Raw genomic sequence first — 23,701 nt, forward strand, 5'->3', positions numbered from 1 at the left:
TATTGTGATCCCCTATGCCAGTGGTTGGCGTAAAAAAAAGTTGCAAGTTTGCAACTTTTTAAATGTCTGCACCTAAGTTTAGGCGCATAAAACGTTTTTTTTTACGCCATTGGGGCGGGGATCGAGGTGGGTCTACAGGCCCCAGCAAATTAACTAACATTTACGGTTTCCAGGCGTAAATGACAATTAAATCCTTCTCCAATCAGGGGCTTGAGTACATTTCAATCTACTTGTAGCATGTGCTTATGACGAGGCCTGCGCAGGGGTCAATATAGTGTACTGTAAGTATAGTGTAATACAATTTTTAGTTAATGAAGCATGGGCATGCCCTTATAATTGGCCAAAGCACCACACAACAAGATCAATGACTGAGTTGGCCACAAGGTTTCGCCTTTGCCAGGTCAGTAGCTTTTCCTTTATTCCCTTTCCTTCACACTGATTAGTCCAGTGACAGAGCATGCTCACAATTGTTCCCCATATAGGCTAAGGTGGTCTTTATCTCTAAGGCGCCAACAACAGTTCCATTTCGTATTTGACGATAGACACGTCATCAACATCTCCATCCTCCCCATATCTTCATAATCCACTAGACAAAGAGCATGCCCACAATGATTTTTTTATATTGGCTAACAAGTCATTTTCTGATCGACCTCTAAGGCACCAAGCCACAAGATCAATGTCTGAATTGACCCATAGTTTCTTTCTTTTAAAATAAATGATGAAAACAGGTCAGCTGCTTCTCTTCCTCCACGTCCCTTCACACTGACTAATTGCACTCGCCATAGAGCATGCCCACAATGCTTTCCCATATTGGCCAAGAAGTCATTTTTGATCGATCTCTAAGACACCAAGCAACAAGATCAATGTCTGAATTGACCCATAGTTTCTGTCTGTTAAAGGGAACCTGTCATCAACTTTATGCTGTCCATACTAACGGCAGAATAAAGTAGAGACAGGTGAGTTGATTTCAGCGGTCTGTCATTTATAAGTTAAAAGTAAGTGGTTGCCGAGAACCGACATCACAATCATTGCAGACTGGGCCTGGAAAAGAGTCCCGGCCACCTGAGAAGAGTCCTGGTTATTCATGAACTCCCGCTCTCCTGGCCATCTGCTGATGGCTGACAGTCTTCTACCTAGTTTTCTCGCTTTCTCTCTAGGAGAGAACTGCCAATCATCAGCAGATGGGTGAGAGAGCAGGAGATTATAATAACCAGGACTCTTCTCAGGTAGATTTGACTCTTTTCCAGGCTTGTGCTGCAATGATTGATGCTGGTTCTCAGCAACCACTTACTTTTAGCTCATGAGTGACACATCGCTGAGATCAGCATGTCTGTCACTATTTTATGCTGCCCTCAGTGACGTCAGTATAAAGTTGATGACAGGTTCCCTTTAAAATAAACGATGGAGACAAGTCAACTTCTTCTCCATTCCCTTAACACAGGCTAATCCACTCAACAAAGAGCACGCCCACAATACTTACTCATAAAGGTTAAGGAGTTGTTTTAGGATTTATCTCTGAAATAGACTTTTTTTCCCCATTTGCTTATGGTTTTGCAGCAGTGGAAAGTGCTCAGCATCTTCTCCTTCTCCTGGCACAGTAACGACTACATGAGTCAGAGCATGACCTCAAATCTTCATGCATAGAAATGAATTTATTGTTTTCTGACTTCTCTCACTTCTCATAGGGAAAGCATGTATTAGATCCCTTATTAAAGAGAACGTGTGACCTTGAAGATGCAGTCCAGGTTGGCAGCAGCATGTTATAGAGCAGGAGGAGCTGAGCAGATTGATATCGATTTCTGAGAAGATTCATTATAAAGCCTCATTCACACGTCAGTGTTCCATGGATGTGTGCTGTACGTGTTCTCCACCGACGGCACACGTACCCATTCATTTTAATGTGTCTACCACGGTCCAAGGGTCTGTGTTTTAGCACGGATGCATGCTCTATTTTGTCCATCACACCCATTATAGTCTATGGCTCCGTGAAAACCACGGATGTAATACAGATGCCATCCATGTTTCACGGATCACTAGGAAGAGATGTTTTGAAAATTATTTTTCAGCTGTGCAGTGTCTGTGAAACATGGATGACGCACAGACAGGAAAATACGGACCCCACAAGGATCCATCACAGACATCTTCACGGAGGCATCACTGACCAGATTTAAGCACGGACACGGAAGTGTGAATGAGGCCTTAACCCGTAAATTATGGATTGCAATCCCTGCTCTTACTTAGGGGTCTAGTCGGTCTCACTCAGAGATTGGCAGCCTGCATGCAGATATAGCTGGCAACCATTGTTGGCACCGCCCACTGGACTCCTGAGCATAGAATGAGAAGGGGCTTCTGTCAATTATAAAAAATAAAAAAAAGTTATACAGAAACTTTTTACCAAAAAAAACCCATATCAATCTCCTCAGCCCCTCTTGCTCTATGACATGCTGCTGGCAGATTGTACTGCGTTTTCATGGTGGCAGGTTGCCTTTAACCCTTTCCGGCTCTTTAATTTTCTATGATGGGCATAGTAGTTTATCTTTGCCATGGCACAGGCTCAGTAGCTGTGCCCACGCAATTGCTTGTTGGTGCCATCTATATAAAGGTGCATTTACACGGCCTGAGAATTGGGCAGATGATCTGAAACACTGCTAACAGTCATTCTCCACAATCTGCCCATGTAAATGTGCCGCCGATCACCCAGTGAACAGGCAGGCACCACCGATCATGGCTTCTGGGCAGCAGATCGTGTGGTCTAAACAGCGATCTGCTGCTCAGAAGCCATGATTCTGTATAAGGACGAGAGACCACTATAGCGATCCCCGTCCTCATACGGCGAAGGAGATCGCTACAGGTAAATGTGTCTCCTCCACTGAACAAGCAGCTGACTGTCGGGAAAGAACGCTTCCTTCCCGACAATCGGCCGCTCAGTCGGGTTGTGTTATACAGCAGGCACAGAGCTCTCACAGCCTGGATTGGAGAGAACTCTGATCCCGGAAATTTAACTCCTCTGATACTGCAGTCAATCTGAACCATTAAAAGGGTCCTCCGTGCTTTTAAAATTGATGATCTATCCTCAGGATAAGTCATCAATTTCAGATCGGCGGGGGTCTGACACCCGGCACCCCCATGATCAGCTGTATGAGGAGACGCCGCACGCAGTGTGCACATGCCGTCTCCTCTCTCTCTTCCTGATCTGCGCGCCGTCTCCTCGTGCATCTGATCGGCGATGGTATTGGACTCTTGCCGATCTGATATTGACTTATCCTGAGGGTAGGTCTTCAATTTTAAAGGCCCAGAGAACCCCTTTAAGGCTACCTGCACACAGGTGTGAGTCTGAAAACCAGAATCCCGTACAGATTGTCTGCACCATAAACTGCATGTGTAAGATGCGGATCTGATGGCAAAGGCTGAAATCCACACTTAAACAATGGACATGCTGCAGATTTCTAAATCCTCACAGGTGCAGGTAGACTGTTTGTTTTTTGTTTTTTTTTCATGTTTTTTAATTTTTTTCTATATTTTATATGCCGTTTTTCCTGTGTAAAATTCCATCTTTCATTTTTCTGTCGACTTCAGTAATGTTTTAAATATTTTACGCTATTAATTAACCTGTCAGCGAAGGCCGCTCAGGTAACAATTGTTGCGTCTTCCCCCGGTATATTTTTGTATTATTTATAGCAAGCGTTGGGGGAGGCACTGATCCATAAACAGTCTCACTTTGCAGCTCCTGCCTATTAAAATGCAGAGGGGGTTTTTGGGCTGCGTGTGCACGTACTTTTCTGAAGGGAAGCGATTAATCTCTGCGATGTGAATGATACATTGAACTACTTTCACAGATAGACTGGATCCCCATCTAGGCGCTGATCAGAATTTCAAGTAGCCTCTTGGAAGCCGATACCCTCTCTGGTCAACGATCCGAGACAGAACAAAATGTCATATACTAGGTAGCTTTCATTACACGTTAGAGTAAGTTATTTCATTATTTTGTCCTGGGGGAACCAATGTGTCTTCTGGAACTTAAAAAAAAAACAACGACAAATCTTCTTAAAGAGAAGGAAAACCTGACTTTGCTCCAGTTTTTGGTCACTGCCACATCATAGGTTCTTGCACACGCATCCACGGTAATAATAGGCGAACAAAAAACCGTACTGTGGAGTCGTAGGCACTCCATGTGCCTCTGTGCATGTAGATACAATACCTGTGGAGAATAACTTTGTGACGTATATCAGTCAAAGGTATAGGCTACAACATGGCGCCATAGACCTCTTCAAGGTTCTACAGAGACAGCCAACGAAGACAAAAACGCTGTTACCTTTGAATGGCCGTACATTTCAGAGGGGAACAGGTTGCTACCAGACCACTCAGATGGAAGCTTATGTCCTTGAGAGTAAAGGGATTGAATTTGTAAAAAATCCAGCGTGCCCAACCTTTCATGTCTCCATCATCTTCCATTGGGAGTTGAGACTCCCTTCATACACTTTAGATGATTGGCCAGATCCGCTGAAATCGGCAGGTGTAACCAGTATTCATCTTAGGCTACTTTCACATTCGCGTTTTGGCTTTCTGTTTGTGAGGTCCGTTCAGGGCTCTCACAAGCGGTCCAAAACGGGTCAGTTTAGCCCCAATGCATCCTGAATGGAAAAGGATCCGCTCAGAACGCATCAGTTTGCCTCTGTTCCGTCTCCATTCCGCTCTGGAGGCGGACACCAAAAACTGCCTGCAGTGTTTTGCTGTCCGCTTGACGAAACCTAGCCAAACGCATCCGTCGTGGCACACAATGTAAGTCAATCGGGACGGATCAGTTTTCTCTGACGCAATCTGGCACAATAGAAAACAGAACTGTCTCCCATTGACTTTCAATGGAGTTCATAACTAATCCGTCTTAGCTATGTTACAGATAATACAAACGGATCCATTCATGACCGATGCATGTGGTTGTATTATTGTAACAAATCCGTTTTTGCAGATCCATGATGGATCCGCCCAAAACGCGAGTGTGAAAGTAGCCTAATGTGTAAGGCTACTTTCACACTTGCGTTCAGAGCGGGTCCGTCTGATGTCTGCACAGACGGATCCGCTCCTATAATGCAGACGTTTGGATCAGTTCAGAACGGATCCGTCTGCATTATAGTTTAAAAAAAATTCTAAGTGTGAAAGTTGTTCAGACGGATCCGTCCAGACTTTACATTGAAAGTCAATGGGGGACGGATCCGTTTGAAAATTGCACCATATTGTGTCAACTTCAAACGGATCCGTCCCCATTGACTTACATTGTAAGTCTGGGCGGATCCGTTTGCCTCCGCACGGCCAGGCGGACAGCGTTCGGGTGTCCGCCTGCTGAGCGGAGCGGAGGCTGAACGCTGCCAGACTGATGCATTCTGAGCGGATCCGCATCCACTCAGAATGCATTGGGGCCGTACGGATGCGTTCGGGGCCGCTTGTGAGAGCCTTCAAACGAAAGTAGCCTTAGCCACCTCAAGAGAGAACCATAGTTCTTGCAGATAATGCCCCCGCTGTCCTACTACCACCAGTCGTGAAGTGATGGCCTATCTATGTTTCCACGTAGCAACAGAATTTTTATTACACTATTGAATAGATTGAACTGAAAAACAAATCTTAAACAAAAACATAATAAATATACATCAAATTTGTTTTGCTGCTTTAGGAAGGCTATGTGCTTAGACATGTTCCTGTGGATGCTTCATTTTATTTTGGTTTATGTCAGACAACTAGGACACCCACAATTTTTAGATCCACAACCTTCCCTACTGGGGCAAGAGTGGCAATAAGGAGTTGTTTGGCGTGATGGGCAACCATGCAGTTTACTATTTCATCTAACTTTATGCAGGAAAAGGAAACTGGCCAGCAAACTCATTTTAGAGATCGGCAGGAGGTCCAAGTGGTCGCCATCCGTTGGATGTCAGCTTAGCTGCCCAATGGATTTAATTGGTAGAAAGCATCTTTATAATACATCATGTGTAAAGAGAGCCTTCATTTAGAAGATTGCAGTGGAAGTTGCTGTGAGGGTAGCCATATTGGCCTGTACCAAGTTTTTTTTTTTTCCCCGCGGACACAACAGCTAAAGTGAATTTTTAGCTCCTTAACAGAAGTGGATAACTCAATGATACCCTTATTTTCTGACTGTGCGGATTTTTCTTTTCCTTGGCACACTATATTACTTTGTGCCTTCCAGCCATCCTATTTGTTCTGCTTATTATGCTGGGTTATGCCAATATGCCCCAAAATTGGTATTTGTTCTTAAAATGGCCCACACATAGGAACTGAAATGTTAGTAGGCATGTGGGGAATGTAAGACTTATGTTTCTTATAGCAGTCTTAATAGGAACGCTTACTGGCATTCCTTGCCTTTTTTTATGCATTTTTTGGGTGGTCTGTGCACCAGAAGACCTGGCGTAAAATTCAAGTGTGACGTGTGCTAGTTTTCTGATGCCTCCTCCTACCGACATTGTACAAAAGTGGTGTGAATGTTGGAAGAGGGGAAAAAAATAGTCACACATTTTGGTGTAAAACAGGACTTTTCTCCGCCAGAAAACAAGTAGAACAATGATACATTCCCAACCATTGGTGGAATAGTCTACCTCAGTGTAAAGAGTGGACAATGTACTGAAGGGAATATGGACGCCATCGCTATGGGGCACAATCTGGTGACAGATTTTCTTTAACATTTACATTTCATGAGGTTGTGTATCACTTGCTCAACAAGCTCCTGGGTGTCTCTCATACCAAGCAGCTCGAAGATATCAATGAGATGGAGACCTCAGCAGAAGCTTTTTACCAGATCTGAAAGCTTTCTAGGACACAATATCCTCTCCATTCACTCATCTTACTAGGTGCATGCTAAATGAAGGAATATTGCCTTAGCTCCGTAACGGAAAGCCGTGATAAATGTGTTGGATACATATTAAGAATGCCTTGTTTAAAGGAAAAATGATGCAAGTTATGTGGAACCGAATTTGTGTAATTTAGGCCAAACATAAACAAGAGAGTTCAGTGCGAGAAAGTCGCCGAGTGTGTCCTATCAGAGGAGCAGAGGTCAGAACGGGAAGTCACACTGCCACACACATCAAGTTTCTTACGCTGAACTCGCCCGTCTGTCTTTGACCTTTTAAGGTGCACTTTTTTTGTCTTGGGCAATCAGAGTTGGGAATTTTGTCTGATGGGCCAAGTATTTAGAAAATTGCAACATATTCGTAAAGAGCAAAGAGCCAATTTTAAAGGCAAATAGCTGATTTTACCATGGCGCGCACTCCGATGAACCGCCACCCATATGATATATGGATGGTCCGAGTACGCCAGTGCCTCCTTTTGGCTAACTGAGGAGGTCCCAATCAGGGCAGCAGGAACGCTACCCACTAGCTAAGGAGGAAAGCTGCTAAGTAAGAGCAGCTCCAGTTCTGGCAGACTTGACCCGTCCTTGGGGGCATCCATTCATTTGGAGAGGGCACTGTGTAAGGCCTCTTGCACACGAACGTTGTGCATCCGTTCCGTGCATTGGGGACAGCAATTTACGGTCCCCAATGCACGGGCAACGTCCATGTGGTGGCCGGTACAGATCGAGACCCATTCAACTTGAATGGGTCCGTGATCCGTCCGCACCGCAAAAAAATAGAACAAATTAAATTTTTTTGCAGTGCGGAGGCACGGACAGAAACACCACGGAAGCGCTCTGTATTGCTTCCGTGGGGTTTCCGATCCGTGCTTCCATTCCGCATCTCCGTGATTGCAGACCCATTCAAGTGAATGAGTCTGCATCTGTGATGCAGAGTGCACACAGGCCGATGCCGGTGTATTGTGTACCCGCCGTTTGCGTGCCGCAATACGGCCACGGGCACACAACGTTTGTGTGCAAGTGGCCTAAAGCCTCATGCAGACGTCCGTGGAACATGGTCCGTGAGATACCGGACTGGCATTGCAGGAGCGCACGGTGTCATAGCAACCAATGATTCCGTGCGTTCCTGCAATGCCGTATTCCACGGACATCTGCATGAGGCTTAACACTGGGGGATTCCAGGACCGGATGACCTAACTCCACCCTGATTTCCAGGGTGGATTTTTAAAATTTAATTTAATTTTTACTTGGAGAGACAGCCATTTTAAGTTATTCTCTGTGGTTTACAATATTACTTGCCGTCTTGTCTTGACTAAGGACTGTTGGGCTCTGAACACACGCGTCTTTGTTCAGGTCTTATATTTTAATATGAAGAGATAAGGATATGCTTTCACGGAAGTGGCTGGACCTTCAAGTATTGAAGTTTCTGTACACCACACCTGTTTGCACTCTAATGTTGACACTGATCTCATCCTCCTTAGTAGTTACATTGCCATTACACTTTTAGCAGGGGGGGGGGGGGTATGGGAACTTAAAGTGGCCCTGGAAATAATACTGAAAGTGGCCCGGTTTTGTAGTCAGGTCCAGCAATACCATATTGTGGCTCATTATACCACCCCAACAGAGCCAAATACTGCCAGCAGAAACGAGATACATTCCTAAAAACTTCCACTGGCCGTCCGTGAGGAGGGCCCATGTGGCCCCCTGGGCATCGGCCCATCAGGAAATTTCCCTGTAAGCTCTATGGCCAATCCGCCCCTGACTTTTAGCAGTGCTGTAGCTTAAAGAGCACCTGTCAGCAGAATGAAATACCGGGTTGGGTTGATCCTGCTGATTAAAATGATACCTACCTTGTGAAAATCGGTTGCAACGTTCCCGAGAAAAAACACTTGTATTCTTTGTCCATACGAGAGCTTCAGGTATTGAGGGGGCATGGCCCTTATGGTACTGAATCTTTTATTTGCACAAAGGGTAAAAGTATTTCTTTTCAGGAACGCCGCAGCCGATATTCACAAGACCGCTAGCATTTTAATCAGCAGGATGAACCCTACCAGGCAGTATCAGATTTAATAGGTTGGATCCTGATGACTGGTGCCCTTTAGGACTAAAAGAGGTCTATAGGCAAGGCAACAAGGCCAAGTTGGTGACCATTATAAGGGTTGTCAAATGAAAGAAAATCTTTGTCCCCAGTGCATAATGAGGCTACAAAAGTGTCGCTCCGTGAATGGCCGCCATGTAATGCTAGGGATGAGTTCAGGCAGACAGGTATTACTCATTTTTTGATTTTCTGCATTGTTATGCTTTTGTCTTGGAGCATTATATTATATTGGAGTGTCTTGTATTCTTTTTATACGTTGTTCATTTGGTGTGAACTATTCCATTAGTGTTCCCTTTTGTTGTGTCCTACAAATAATCCTACCGATAGAGATGATGTATTGTGTCATTACACATTTATTGTCTGCGGCAAGAAGGCACAACCGTATGAAATATACTGCTTCCACCGCAGTGCCACACTTTGTATTTATGATGGACCTTTCATAGCGGTCGCCGAGGTTGTATGTTATCCGGTGGGGAGGTGGAATTTATTGGTACAGGAAATGGCTTAAATCTGTCTGATTGTGCAAAATGGCACAGAGAATATTTCCAGGGGTGTTTTATTGAGGCAGAGGTGCAGAAGATAGTTTCCGTAATGTGTACAAAGACCTTCAGTCCTTCACGATCTTCTGCAAGTTTGTAGTGCCGATGTGGATCATTGCCGGCCCGGTACTCATAGAGGATAGTGAGCAGTCGCCGCAAAGGTGTTAAAGGGTTGATTCAACCTGTCAAAAGTCTACATTGTAGCATTAGGTATACCGCCGCCCTGTATGTAGATTATCTACGAAGAGTCCAGCGACATCTGGCGCATGCACGGTCTGCATATTTTGTTCACTCTGCTGCATGTACCCGATGCTCAGGTCATTTACTTACTACTTTTTATACCTAATGCTACAAAGGAGACTTTTGACTGTAGCATGTTGTAATGACATACTGACGGGTTCCCTTTTGCAGGGGTGTTCTAGCAGTTTGTTATTGATTGCCTAGCTTTAGGATAGACCATTAACTCCTTGCTGATTCAGTTATTTTTATTTTTGATTGTTTTTCACTCTGCCTTCCAGGAGCCCTAACTTTTTATTATTTTTATTAGTATTATTATTGTTATTATCGTTATAATTTTTTTGTTTACATTGCCATATGAGGGCTTGTTTTTTTTTGCGGGACAAGTTGCACGAATGGCATCATTTAATATTGCATACGGTGTAGTAGGAAGCTGGAAAAAAAGGTAAATGAGGTGGAATTAGAAAATGAAAGCAATTCCGATACAGTTTTTAGGTTTTATTTTTACATTATTCTCTATGCAGTAAAAGTGACATGTTAACTTCTTTCTGTACTAGGGATGAGCCACTGGAACCTAGGAACCGAACCTGAGTTCAGTACCAAGGTTTTTTATAGTAATCTTAGTAATCTCTGTCTCTCTCTCTCTTTCTAATTTATATATATATATATCTCAAATAAAAAATAATCACAGCAGCACAAGACCGATGATGTGGGTGCAAAAAATCCTCACAGCCGCAGGCTCCAACGGCTAATTGTAGATATAACTTCAAAAGGATGAGGCAGCACTCCAAGCATAAAGTGAAAAAATAGTGGATCTTTTATTCCCCTCTGCAACGTTTCAACCGCTCAATGCGGTCTTTCTCAAACATAAAACAAGGTGTCATACAAGGGTATATATACCCAGAATACATAGCAGCAAATCAAGTGATAATAATTCAATTAGAGAAATATATAGATATAAAAGACAGTGTAAAATACAACAAGCATCTCAATATTGTGAACATGTCAATAGTGGTTTACATAGTATAATCCATCGTGTAAATCAATAATAATCATAATCCGCACATAGCTGTACCCTAAATTGTGTAAACAAGATACATCATTACACTGTGACATCACCTGTGTGTCCGTGTTGACAATAGTCATAATCAGTAAAGTTAAAAAACTCACTAAGCGGTGACAGGATTACGGCGCCAAAAGTCAGCGTCCTCACAATCGGACTGCGCATGCCCGGAATCCCAGCAACGTCGCCCACACAGACGCAGCCAAGAGACGTCACAATGGACACGTGAGCAATCACATGACCCATGCGACTATCACGAGACCAGTCCAGGGGCGGCGTCGGACTCCGTCACGCCAGCGGGGAGGGGCAAGCGCCGCCCGGCCAACAGAGCCAGCAATACTGGCGTCGTTGCCCCAGCAACTACAAGCCCCCCACAGCAGGCAAAGACGAGCCCAAGCTAGAGAAACAGGGTCGGCGCAGCCAAAATAGAACGGGGGGGGGGGGGGGGGGAGAGAAGCAAAGGGCACAACATTATAGAAAAGGAGTCAAAAACCAGACAGATGAATGCATAAAGACACCCTAAACGGTCGCTGTATTCAGGGTTAAGAGACAGAGTGAACGTGGTATATAAAGTATATCGGCACTAAAAGGAAATTCCTTCAAGATATTACTGATTATGACTATTGTCAACACGGACACACAGGTGATGTCACAGTGTAATGATGTATCTTGTTTACACAATTTAGGGTACAGCTATGTGCGGATTATGATTATTATTGATTTACACGATGGATTATACTATGTAAACCACTATTGACATGTTCACAATATTGAGATGCTTGTTGTATTTTACACTGTCTTTTATATCTATATATTTCTCTAATTGAATTATTATCACTTGATTTGCTGCTATGTATTCTGGGTATATATACCCTTGTATGACACCTTGTTTTATGCTTGAGAAAGACCGCATTGAGCGGTTGAAACGTTGCAGAGGGGAATAAAAGATCCACTATTTTTTCACTTTATGCTTGGAGTGCTGCCTCATCCTTTTGAAGTTAATATATATATATATAATTTTTATTTATTTTTTCAATTTTTTTTTTTTTTTGAGATCTGCATTAATTGTCTGGAGTGGAGAGCACCTATATCTCCAGGAAGACCCAACATGTTCCTTGCATTACATGGACAACCTATTATTTCACCTTGTAATTCTTCTGTTCTCCTGCAGTGGCGCTGCATGGAATATTAATAGATCTTTTCTGGGAGTATTACATCGATGGCCTCTCTACAGGATGGGTTGTTAATACCTGTCTGCCTCCTGGCACACCCGTTTATGAGCTGATTGAAGAGGTCACGCCATTCCGATGATTCCACCACAGTTGGTTGCTGGCTGATCCCAATTCGTAATTAACTTATTTTCGTGGGAATCTTCTAACAAAAAGGGATTATAAAAAGTGGATAAGCCCATTAAAGGGTTTATCCCATGATTAATGTAAAAAAATGAAAATCGGACATCATATAGTACAGGGGTAGGCAACAACCGGCACTCCAGCTGTTGTGAAACTACAACTCCCAGCATGCATACTTCTTCTTGTGCTCTTCTCAGAATGCTCATAGACATGAATAGATCATGCTGGGAATAGTAGTTTCACAACAGTTGGAGTGCCGAAGGTTGCTGACCCCTGATATAGCACATGGCAATCTCTTTCTAACCAATCTAGAACCAGCCCTGTACCTCACATGGATCGAGAGATCTCCCCATTCATCGCTCTTAAGCTGGCAGCCCAAGGAAAGTGTCTTTTGTGCGGCGGCTTTCTCCCTATCACAGCTCAGGGGGCGTGTCCATGTTCTCCCTATGACAGCTCAGGGGGCGTGTCCATGCGCTTCCTATCACAGCTCAGGAGGCAGTTGAAGGATGGAACTGAGCATGTGCGGCCATAAGAAAAACAAACAAACAGCAGGTGGCGCTATACAGGTAGATTTTACTGAAAAACTCAGTGGCTATGCCAAATTTTTTATTACCTGCAATTACAAAAGTATTCAGCTCCAGGTGCTGGTTTGAAAACGGCTGAATATTTTTCATGTGACAACCCCTTTAATGTTTATTTTTAATATAGGCCCTCATACATTGGGATTATTTTCTGTGTCCCTAGTAGGAGTGAATTTTTATTGTTATTGCCTTGCATGAGAAATCCTTGACCCGTTTGTTTTTAAATGGTACAGTCATAATGATAGACCATTAGCAAATCATTTTTTCATCAGCCTTGGTTCCTGTAATGTTTTAGCCTTGGAAATCTTGGTATTGAGTGCCGTTCCTCATATCTCACATTTTTTCCCAGGCATGATTAATGTTGCTTGTGTTGGCATAGCCGTGTCCCGGCTGAACATAGCATTAGCCTATCAGATTGTTGAGTAACACACTGCGGTTCAGCCATTAGAAAAGTGGTTAAATGGCAAATAAAGATGTTTGAGGAGCACTCGTGAATTAATTTTTACAAGTACATCAAAACAACAGATGACAAGTGGACTAAATCATAAAGTTGCAAAATTTATGTAGATTAAACTTCAACATAAAGGAGATTGATCGTCATTCCGGCAAGCTGGAGAAAGATAAGACATAGGAACAGATGGCGTTAAAACAAAGTGTGATTCCCAACAAAGTACTCCATCATGAATAAACACTTCTGGTAAATAAAGCATTCGTCGAAAAATGTGCACGGCGCCTGTGAGAGTACTGGTGGTCAGCCGTATTTTGGGAGATATTAGATAGCTCCTATTCCTTCTCCGCCGTATGTAAAATCTGTTCCCATGTGAACCTCCAAGATACTGTAGGCATCAGGAAATTATGTCCAACAAGATATAGTCTACATTTTTTAAACCAGCACCTGGATCTGAATACTTTTGCAATTGCATCTAATTAAAAATATGTAAAGCCATGGAGTTATTCAATAACATGTATCTATATAGTGCTGCCTGCTGTTTGTTCTTTTCCTTATTTCTCTGACCACTTCACTGAGGTGGTCACACATGCCCATGGTCCATCCCTCGACTGCCACTAGCTGGGCTTACTGTTAGAAGCTTTGACAGGTACAGGGAGAGAGCTGTAGCAGAAAGAACTTACCCCCTGAAAAAGGACACACCTCTGAACGGTGATAGGGGAAGAGGTACACCAGAAAGCAACCCTCCCCCCTCGGAGAAAGGACATGCCCCTGAGCTGCCAGCTTGAAATAAATGTAGCAAACACGATTTCTAGATCCATGAGAGGTACTGGGCTGGTGGTAGCTTTGTTAGAAAGAGATTTTCATGTACTGTATGATGTTTGATTTTAATTTTTTGCATTAATTATAAGAACGCCTGTATGACGACACTTTGAGACCTTACTGTTACATGTTATGAAGACCCACACCACTATGTTGGGCCCTTTTCAGGGTCCATATTCTCCCCTGGAGACTAAATCCATAAAACTGCATCTCATACCACAATTTATTCTTATCAATACTGTATAAATCCATGAGATGAAGCCCTCTGTGTACTTCTGCATATTGCAGCTACCAAGACCCCGTTCAAATAGCTAATTTTGACGTGGCAGGTTAGCATTGGCTTTTCATTTAGTTTGCAGCAGTTACTAAAGGGAAAATATAGTATTGCATGTAGCCATTGTAGGAAGGTACAAGGGGTCGTCATTGATGGTAGGTATGCGTCACCGAGCCGGTATTTTCATGTGTCAGCGGCAGCTAATGCTGATTGACACTTTGCTATTTAGTATGGCTGTAAATAGCTGATCTGGGAAGGCTCTTACTGGGAGTAGTCAAAGTGCTGGGTGGGTGACTACTCCCCACGTTCCAGGCTGGGTCTTGGCAGGCTTATAAAAAAGAGCCAGCACTGTCAGATGGTGTGGATTACCTCCCTCTGACAGTGGAGCTCTGGAGATCTCTGTGGTGAGGTCTGAAGGCCGTGTGTCAGGCGAGCAGGCCACCTTAAAGCCTGCACGTGGACTTTCTGAGGCTGAGCATTCAGCCGGGTGTGAACGGACACCCAGGATACCAGGTGAACTTTATTTTGTTTTTCTGTGTATGAATAAGCACAAAGCCTGAAAAGTGTCTGTTGTGTTATAAGTGTGAATAAACACTAAAGAGTGATTTACAACCTGGTCCTTTGCCTCTATACTGCGTCCGCAAACCTGCCTACCAGAGCGAATCCCCACACCATTCAGATAAAATGGAGAAGTGTCGCAGTTGTTTGTTCAGGGCTTAGCTTTCCTGGATAGACAGTGCCATGGGGGAGGGCTCCTTCTGTAGCCAGTTGCCTTACAGCCAGAAAGAGGTTTGCCAAAAAGTAGGAGGGAAATAATCTTCTAAGATGCATGCAGGAGAATTTTATATATTTTTCTTACAGGATTAGACAATATTTCATATTTTTGGTGTATTTTCTACATTTGGCGATCCTGTTAAATCCTCTTTCTGACTTCAGGGCCACTTCTTCAACATTTTCGTAACCTTCTGATAGCGAGGATCAGTCTATAACTGTGGTCTCGGTCTTTGCGGATTTTTTTAAAATTTTGATACAGCAGTTTTTTTTCAGACAGAATATTTTCATGCCATTTTTATAGAATGCCTTTAATAAAGAGCGTTTTAAGATGGGCACAAATCCTTAATGACTGAATGACAAGTTGTCCCCTTTGCCGCTGTCTTTCATTAAAATGTATGTTCACAGAACAATGTTTTGAATATGAAATTGTAATACTCTTAACTGAGATTACATACAGTGCTCATATTGTACTCTTTGAATTGTCCCAGCAGGATACGCATGAAAAATGGAATATATTATACAGTTGAAGTCAGCATTACCCTAATATCGGGAGTAGAGATGAGCGAATTTCCGCTCATGAAATTCGTTCACACTTCGTGTGTTGGTAAAAGGTGAATTGCGTTATGGATTCCGTAACCACGGACCATAACGCAATTCTGTGATGGAATGCATAACGGAATACCTTTAGAGGCATTCCGTTATTCATTCCATCATAATAGCAGTCTATGGGCTGCAAAACTGATCCGTCCCGTTTCCGTTATGCAGTATTCAGGTCCAGGTTTGAAAACTGCAGAATATTTTTTGTGGGACAACCCCTTAAAGGGATTTTGCTTTGTTTCTACGTATCCCTTTGTCTAGTTGCTGGTCTGAGCCTTCAGTCTGTACTTGAACCCTTTTCCTCCTCCCTTTCCTGGTCTCCTGACCCCGTGTTTGATCGCCTGACCTAATTTTAGTTAAGTACAATTCTCAGTAGACTTTGCATGGCTGATGATGTAGGTTATGTTCTGGAAAAAAGCTTTTATGAATATCGGTTTGCTGCCTAAACTTGGTCTTCCAAAGGGATATCATCACCGAGGTCACTTTAGTGCAGCTGGTGGTCAGACCAAACCACGGCTCCTGTGTGCCACCCACCAGCTCCTGTATTCTTATGTGTGCAAATTTCTCTATAAAATCATATAACCACAAAGTCTAAAAATACTGTATAACAGGCTCTTTAGTATTTTCCATGTTTAAATGACTTGGTTTCCTTTTCTAGGTCCCTGCAGATGGGAACGCTGGACTGCTGGCCGAGCCACAGATTGCCATGTTCTGCGGCAAACTCAACATGCACATGAATGTTCAGAATGGGAAGTGGGAGACGGATCCTTCTGGCACAAAGCGTTGTATTGGGACCAAGGAAGGCATCCTGCAGTACTGTCAGGAGGTAAGTGCCTACTTTCAGTGACCTCATGATGGACATGTAATTTAGTGTGGGAATGGGTGGATTTTTAGGTATTATTATACCTTTAGTTCTACTAATGTTTATAAAAATAAACAGATTTCTGTAAATCTTTTTCATGATTGATGTTGTAAATAGATTGCATGACTTATATTGGACTGGTCCAGAATTCCAGCTTGTATTATACTTCAGAGCTGCATTCACAATTCTGATGGCTTTTGGAAGCTAGCCCCAAACATCTTAGCCTAGATATTATTACCTGCATGCATGGCCAGCTTTACTTATTAGGCCTGTACCCCCTGCTCGACGGGCACCTGCTGAATGGAAATTTCCCTTATGACTATGCCCAAGACTGGGCATATGGAGCACCCACAGGGAGCTAGCTGTTGCGAGAAGTGCATTGAAGTGTTGTGCTGTAAAAGCAAATACTTTACAACTAAACATGACTCTGGAAAAATAAAGAATGTAAAAAGTTTTGTAATATCTCTTATTAAAGAGAAAATGCCTCTTTTTCTGCTTATGAACCACGTCTCCTCCAGGTTACATGCTGAACATAGTAGTCTGACTCTGTGGGATAGGGAGGGTGAGGAGGAGGAGGAGTGAGCTGCTAGAATGAGATAGAGGCACTGATGCACAGAGATGCTGTAGCTTATAGTACGTTTCTATCTTGCCCCAGTGCTGGATTCACAGCTACCCTGCTCAGAACTGCTGTATAATGTCCTCCATGCTGCTGTTTCTGAGAGAGACATATGGTAGCAGGATATCTTCTTCTCTGTGTTCTGTGTGTGGGGGACATCACAGCAGTTAGTCTGTACTTAGGGAAAACTGACAGCTACATATGGAGACTAGTGAGGGGACACCTTGTGATAAATGCAGAATACATGTTCTATAAAGGTCTGGCATGACAGGTATGCTTTATGGTATGGCCCATTGAAAAGTAAATATGGTGCTGCCTGCATTAAAGTACAGCTTCCTAAAAAAAAAAACATCTGCTTACATATTATCCTCAAGTTTTTTTTTCCACCACATTACTGTGCAGTGCTTGGTGTCAAGGCAAGACAACAGGTACAAATTACAAGCTGTGTGCAGAGATGGGAGATTTCAGCTCTGAAGTCTGCAGAATCTGGATACAGCGCAGAGCTATAATACAGGCTGTAATTCAAGATTAGTAGAAGAGAAGCAATGCATTTCCAAAGTTATTCCACTCTTTATGTTGATCAATTCTGTATGAAAACTGCAAAGTAAGGGTAAATTATGAAACATATTCTTTTTTTCATGCACGTCATACAAACATTTCAGAAGTTCTCCTAGGCAAATGGTATTCATACCCTACATACATAAATGTATACAGTGTGTGTATATGTTGTGTGTGTGTGTGTGTGTGTGTGTGTGTGTATATATGTATATATATATATATATATATATATATATATATTCCTACTATTAGTAATAATGCAGGCTTGTGGATTCCCAGAAGTCTTCTACCCTTATTATAATCCACCCCTAGTTGCATGCAGTCTGCAGGGAGTGTTGGATGATAGAAGATGAGATCACTGAACAATAAGTCCCATGTGGGAAGTGGAGGTGGTTGGTGAAAGTCCTGGTTGATTGTAATGACCTTGCTTACACTAAGTCGTGTTAAAGGAAGCTTCCCTAAAAAAAATTAATCCTAATAAACCTCGCTCTTCTTTAAGATGCAAAACCTCCTGAAGGGTCATTGTTCATTTTCTCTGTTAAACCCAGTTTTTCTAGAGCTCTGCAGGCTAACTTTGCAAAGTAGATTTACAGCACATTTAATACGTTGTATCCACTAATATAATTATTTTTCTCCCTCTCTGTGAGTGGCACTGAGCCATGACAGCCTGTTCCACCTTTTTAATCTGTGGGAGCAACGAGTCATGAAAATTAGCTCTCAGAGAATTGGAGGAATTCTAATAATAATCCTGACATTGTGAAGAGCTCGTGAGAAAAAATGGTTCGTTATTCCATGGCTGCATTATATTTCATCTCGACATGAGTTGTGTACATCTGCATATACCAAAAAAAAATTAAAAATGGTATACAGACCTATACTGTACAGCAGGGATCAGCAACCTTCGGCACTCCAGCTGTTGTGAAACTACAATTCCCAGCATGCTCCATTCATTTCTATGTAGGTTCTTAGAAGAGCAGAGCAACTATGCATGCTGGGAATTGTAGTTTCACAACAGCTGGAGTGTCGGAGGTTGCCTACCCCTGCTGTACAGGCTTCTGTATAGTACTGGAGTAGCCTTCAGACATAGGTTAGCATTTGGACACCAAAAATATAGGGACACATTAAGACCGATGTTTTAGACGCCGGTCTTAATAACCCCTATACCTGGCGGTGGATCTGCCGGAGTTATGTAGCGGCACCGGCCTCTCCTTAACTTCTGGGGATCCTCTGCCAATTCTAAACGTAAGACAGCTTCCGAACACAGAACATGAACAAAAACACAGAACAAGATCAAAAACTTTTATTATACGTTGTCTTAGTGGAGGCTCCACTGTTGGTTTTGGCTCACAATCACAGACTTAGGCAATGGTGCACTTGTGTATCTGGAATCAGCATGCTTCTCTGTACGGTAGAATAGTTGATTACTTGAGGTCTTCTTACTTTAGTCTTCACGACACAATCTGCAAGTTCATGTAAGAACCATTGAGCCCATGAATGGAGAGGTGTACTTCACTACGAATGTGTTTTTTTTTAGTTTTTTTTTTTATTCCACCAGTCAATTATTCAGGCCAGTTTCTCACACATTGAGTCACATTTTAGTGCCTATATTACGGTAAATGTAGACAATTACGGTAAATGTGAAGTTGCTTGAAGTCATTGTGCTGAGTAGGGTTGCCCTAAGATGAATTACATGAGTTGATTCTGGATGACAAAGTTCTCTGGTCATTGGTTTACGATTGCTTCCACTTTGACATTTGGTGACACTTGTCAATCTTCCCAAAAATGTTTTGACTAGCCCAAAATTTTGCACTACTAGACTTGTACAACCAAATTTGTTATTTTGATTCGAGCCAACTCTTGGGGTCATCAGTATAGTAGCTCAGTCAGGTTGCTGCTTCTGACTTGTAGTTTATTTTATGTATGAACTTAAGGTGGAAAGACTTGAACCAGTCATAACATTTACTGACTCCAAAACAAAAACTGAGCAGAACATCTGTTTTTAGGTTTGCGCGTTCTGTACGAAATGAACATAAACTGATTGATTTCTTTTCTTTCAACCACAACAATGGGAACAATATGTCATGTAAACCCAAAATACCAAATGGAAGAAAAAGCCTTCTGTGTTGTTCAAATCTTTTTGCTGAAAAGGCAACAGCATAATGTGCACACAGCCAATCCATGTAGCAAATGCATAAAGCAGATGTCAGCCGGCATGCCCTCGGTCTACTCGTCAATCTTGTGGGATAATGCACATCTGCAGTCTGAATTTATTAGGTCTCATTTGCTGACATTGTACTGTTCATGTGTGCTTAACAAAGAAGCAAGTCATCAAAATGTACAATAAACACAAAAATACTCCAAAAGGATGGCTTTTTAGAAGGTTATAAACTAGCTATTAATCATTGGCGATGCTTGGCTCTAAGCCTAAATTTTACTCTAGTAGTGGTAGCCAAGTGCTTTCAGGGTCCCTCCCGCAGGTTTAGGAGCCAGTTTTAAAACTTGGAAGCCAGCAATGATACACCCTAGCCACTGGAGGATCTTTTCCACTAAAAGTAGACTCTACTCCAACCCAACTTCTCAAAGGAGGTCCCTCACAATTTCCTATGTAATCATTGCAGATAGTGACATTAGGTCTTCTCTTGTGTCTTATAAAGCAGAAAATAGGGCGCAGCAGTTGCAGAGAGAGCAGAGCCTCTAGGTGTAACGACAACGCCCCTGTTGCTCCTAGAGGCTCATTTTAATATCTTAAAACATCATTTTTCTCAGTAATGCGGGCACATATGAACATGGGACCAACACAGATGTCTTCAGCTGCCGAGCGCACATGGAACAGGTCAGCCAGTGTCATAGGGACAAATCTGCTGACAGATGCCCTTTAAGTAATATATATATTTTTTTTTATAATTTCGCATTTGGGACTTATCTTTACAATTTAATAGGATATCTGGTGGTTATTGGTTCCAAGGCCAACTCCAAACTTCTTTTTTTAAGGGGCCCAGTTTTATAAAGGGCTCATTACATTGTCAGAGCTTGGGCCCACCAGAGGATCCTCTGGTCCTCTAGTGGGCCATTCCAACCTTGAAAAAAAAGTAAAGTGCCCACATTACAAAAATGTAAATGCATACCCATAGTGCCACTAAACAGGGACAGGAGGACCGGTATCCACCCCCACGCATGTTTCGGCAAGAGTCTTCATCTGGGGTGAAATCAATGGTCTCAAAAGATGTCAAAAAGTGCTTACAAAACTGATTAAAAAAAAAAAAAGTAAAATCAGATTCACTGTATCTGAAAATAAATGTGTTTCGCCGTATATTGTACACTTTATACTGGAGAATTGCTTGTTTAATAAAATTGTAATTGATCTGCTTGTGCTGGACCCTCTTGATTGTAGATTTCAACATTAGACCTTATTCACACGACCGTTGTTTGGGTCCGCATCCGAACCGCATTTTTTTGTCGCTCGAATGTGGACCCATTCACTTCAATGGGGCTGCAAAAGATGCGTACAGCACTCCGTGTGCTGTCCGCATCCGTTGCTCCGTTCCTCGGCCCTGAAAAAAAAAATAGAACGTGTCCTAGGCATTTCTAGAATGGGTGGCCCATTCCGTTCTCCAAATTGCGGAATGCATATGGGCGGCATCTGTGTTTTGCGGATCCGCAATTTGCTGACCCAAAACACGGCGCAGTCGTGTGCATGTAGCCTTAGGCAGAGAACAGAAAATCTTTAAGATTTAAATACACATTTTATTCTTTTTGAAAAAATGGGCAGAATAATAGCCGGTATCTTATACTCTATTACGTGCACGGAACCTGAGCTTCCCCAGTTAAGTGTAAATGGCGTTTTCTCCCGGATCAAATGTTTAGAACGTACCTGGCAGAGTGAGGAGATGTCAAGAGATGGAGGTTGCAAAGTAACACATTAAAGGGTTTGAATTGTTACAGCAGCTTCTTCACCTCGGTTTGGTGTCAATTAAGTAACTCCCCCCTCTTTCCACTTCACAGCCGCGTCTTTGCCACAAGGCAAATGTCTCCTGTAAACTAGGACTCATTTTTATGCACCTGCATTACAGCTGAAGAGCAAGGGAATGCTTGTATGGCGGCTTTTATGTCGCTTCATTTTAAAGGATTCCTGATCGGTTCAGCTTAATTTATTGTAATTTGAAGGCCCAGTATTCATTCAGATTTTGACTTGTGTATGACATAGTGTAGGTTCTGCATTATTATGTGATTGGTAACTTATTGGCTCCTGTTAAATCTAATTTGCTGTGCATGATGGAGCTTTGTCTGTGACAATTTTGAATGGTCCACGATAGGTCTGCTGTTAACTACAGGCATCCAGAAGACATCCTTAAAGGGTTTATCCAACATTAAACTTTACTATCTTATGTTAGCCACAATAGCACACCCTGCAAGTTTTAAAATACCATTTATAAAAAATTTCCTACCGGGGCTGAGCTCAGCAACCTGGTCACGTGGTGCCCTGCCTGCACTTCCTCCTTACTCCAAAAACACGTGCCATTCATTGTGCACGTGATCCTGGAGCTTCAGCACCACCTACCATGAATGTGTCAGTCAAGCAATGACCACACGCTCATGGACTGCCCCATACTCTCCCCAAGCCAGTGGCGCTTAATTTCCCCCCCGTGTCCCCACCCCTCAATCGTGTTCAGGATGCGGTCCTCCTGCCCTCCACTCTCTCAATGTTGCCGGCGAATACAAGCACCCCCCCCCCCTTCTGGATGGCCGGCGGGCACAACCCCCCTCCCCCATTGAGGATGGCAGAGCGGCAGCGTAATATACAGCTAACACTCTGCTTGAAACAACGGATATCGGTGCTGGCGTTTAACCCCTTCCGTGCCGTGGTCTGTAGGGACCACTCTATGGAAGGGGTTAACAGGGAGGGAGCTCCCTCCCCCATCGGGTTGCTGTGCTGCTGTGGCAGCGTCCCAATGGTTACCACGGCAACCGGACCACCTTCACAGGCATCCGGCTTGCCATGATATATCTAAGGCTGATCATGCTCCTGCTAAAGGCAGGAGCCTGATCAGGCTTAGGCTAATTTCACACTTGCGGCAGGATGGATCCGACAGGCTGTTCACCATGTCGGATCCGTCCTGCAGCTGTTTCGCCGTGCCCCCGGGCCGCCGCTCCGTCCCCATTGACTATAATGGGGACGGGGGTAGAGCTCCGGCGCAGCACGGCGGTGCACGGAGAAAAAAACCCGCCGGACTAAAAAACCTGACATGCAGTAATTTTAGTCCGGCGGCCTTAAGCCGTGCACCGCCATGCTGCGCCGGAGCTCCGCCCCCGTCCCCATTATAGTCAATGGGGACGGAGCGGCGGCCCGGGGGCACGGCGAAACAGCCGCAGGACGGATCCGACATGGTGAACAGCATGTCGGATCCGTCCTGCCGCAAGTGTGAAAGTACCCTTAGAGTGAGTCCAATACACTGCAGTAGACTATACAGTGTACTGCAGTGTATTGTAGAGGCATCAGACCCACTGCATCTTCAAGAACCAAGAGGGTCTGGGTCAAAATAGTGTAAAAAAAAAGGTTAAAAAAAATAAATAATTAAAATTTAAAGCTTTAGGTTCCTTTCCGGTGACATGGTACCCACCGCTATTTCCCACTCTTACCTTACATTAATCCCGAAACCTGGAAAAGACCCCCTTGAATGTCAAAACTATAGGCCTATTGCACTGCTTAATTCAGACCTCAAGATTTTTAGTAAAATATTGGCCACACGTCTAAATGCCTTTCTCCCCTCATTGATCCATAAAGATCAAGTAGGTTTTGTTCCATGCCGACAAGGCAGTGATAATACAAGACGGAGCATCGACTTGTTGGAGGTGGTTGGCAGTTTCTGTTCGCGACCTTGAAGGCATACGGTCTCTCTGTCCCCTTATACTCTTATACTCCTTTCCTACTGCGACAATCAAGCTCCCACATGCAGCGTCTCGACCAATACACATTGCCAATGGGACAAGACAGGGATGTCCCCTATCCCCTTTACTACTTGCCATGTGCAT

At 43.3% G+C, this 23,701-nt stretch overlaps 1 protein-coding gene across 2 annotated transcripts in view; it reads left to right on the forward strand.

Annotated features, from left to right (window-relative positions):
- The window catches only part of LOC120994554 (amyloid beta precursor protein), a 243,880-nt gene that overhangs the window by 45,291 nt on the left and 174,888 nt on the right, over positions 1-23,701 (forward strand). For both annotated transcript variants that reach the window (XM_040423206.1, XM_040423205.1), the window contains exon 2: positions 16,294-16,461. In XM_040423206.1, the coding sequence (XP_040279140.1) occupies positions 16,294-16,461 (168 nt within the window). The remainder of the gene's footprint in view (positions 1-16,293; positions 16,462-23,701) is intronic.

The sequence above is a fragment of the Bufo bufo genome, chromosome 3, assembly GCF_905171765.1.
Source record: "Bufo bufo chromosome 3, aBufBuf1.1, whole genome shotgun sequence".
Classification (NCBI taxonomy): Eukaryota; Metazoa; Chordata; class Amphibia; order Anura; family Bufonidae; genus Bufo; species Bufo bufo.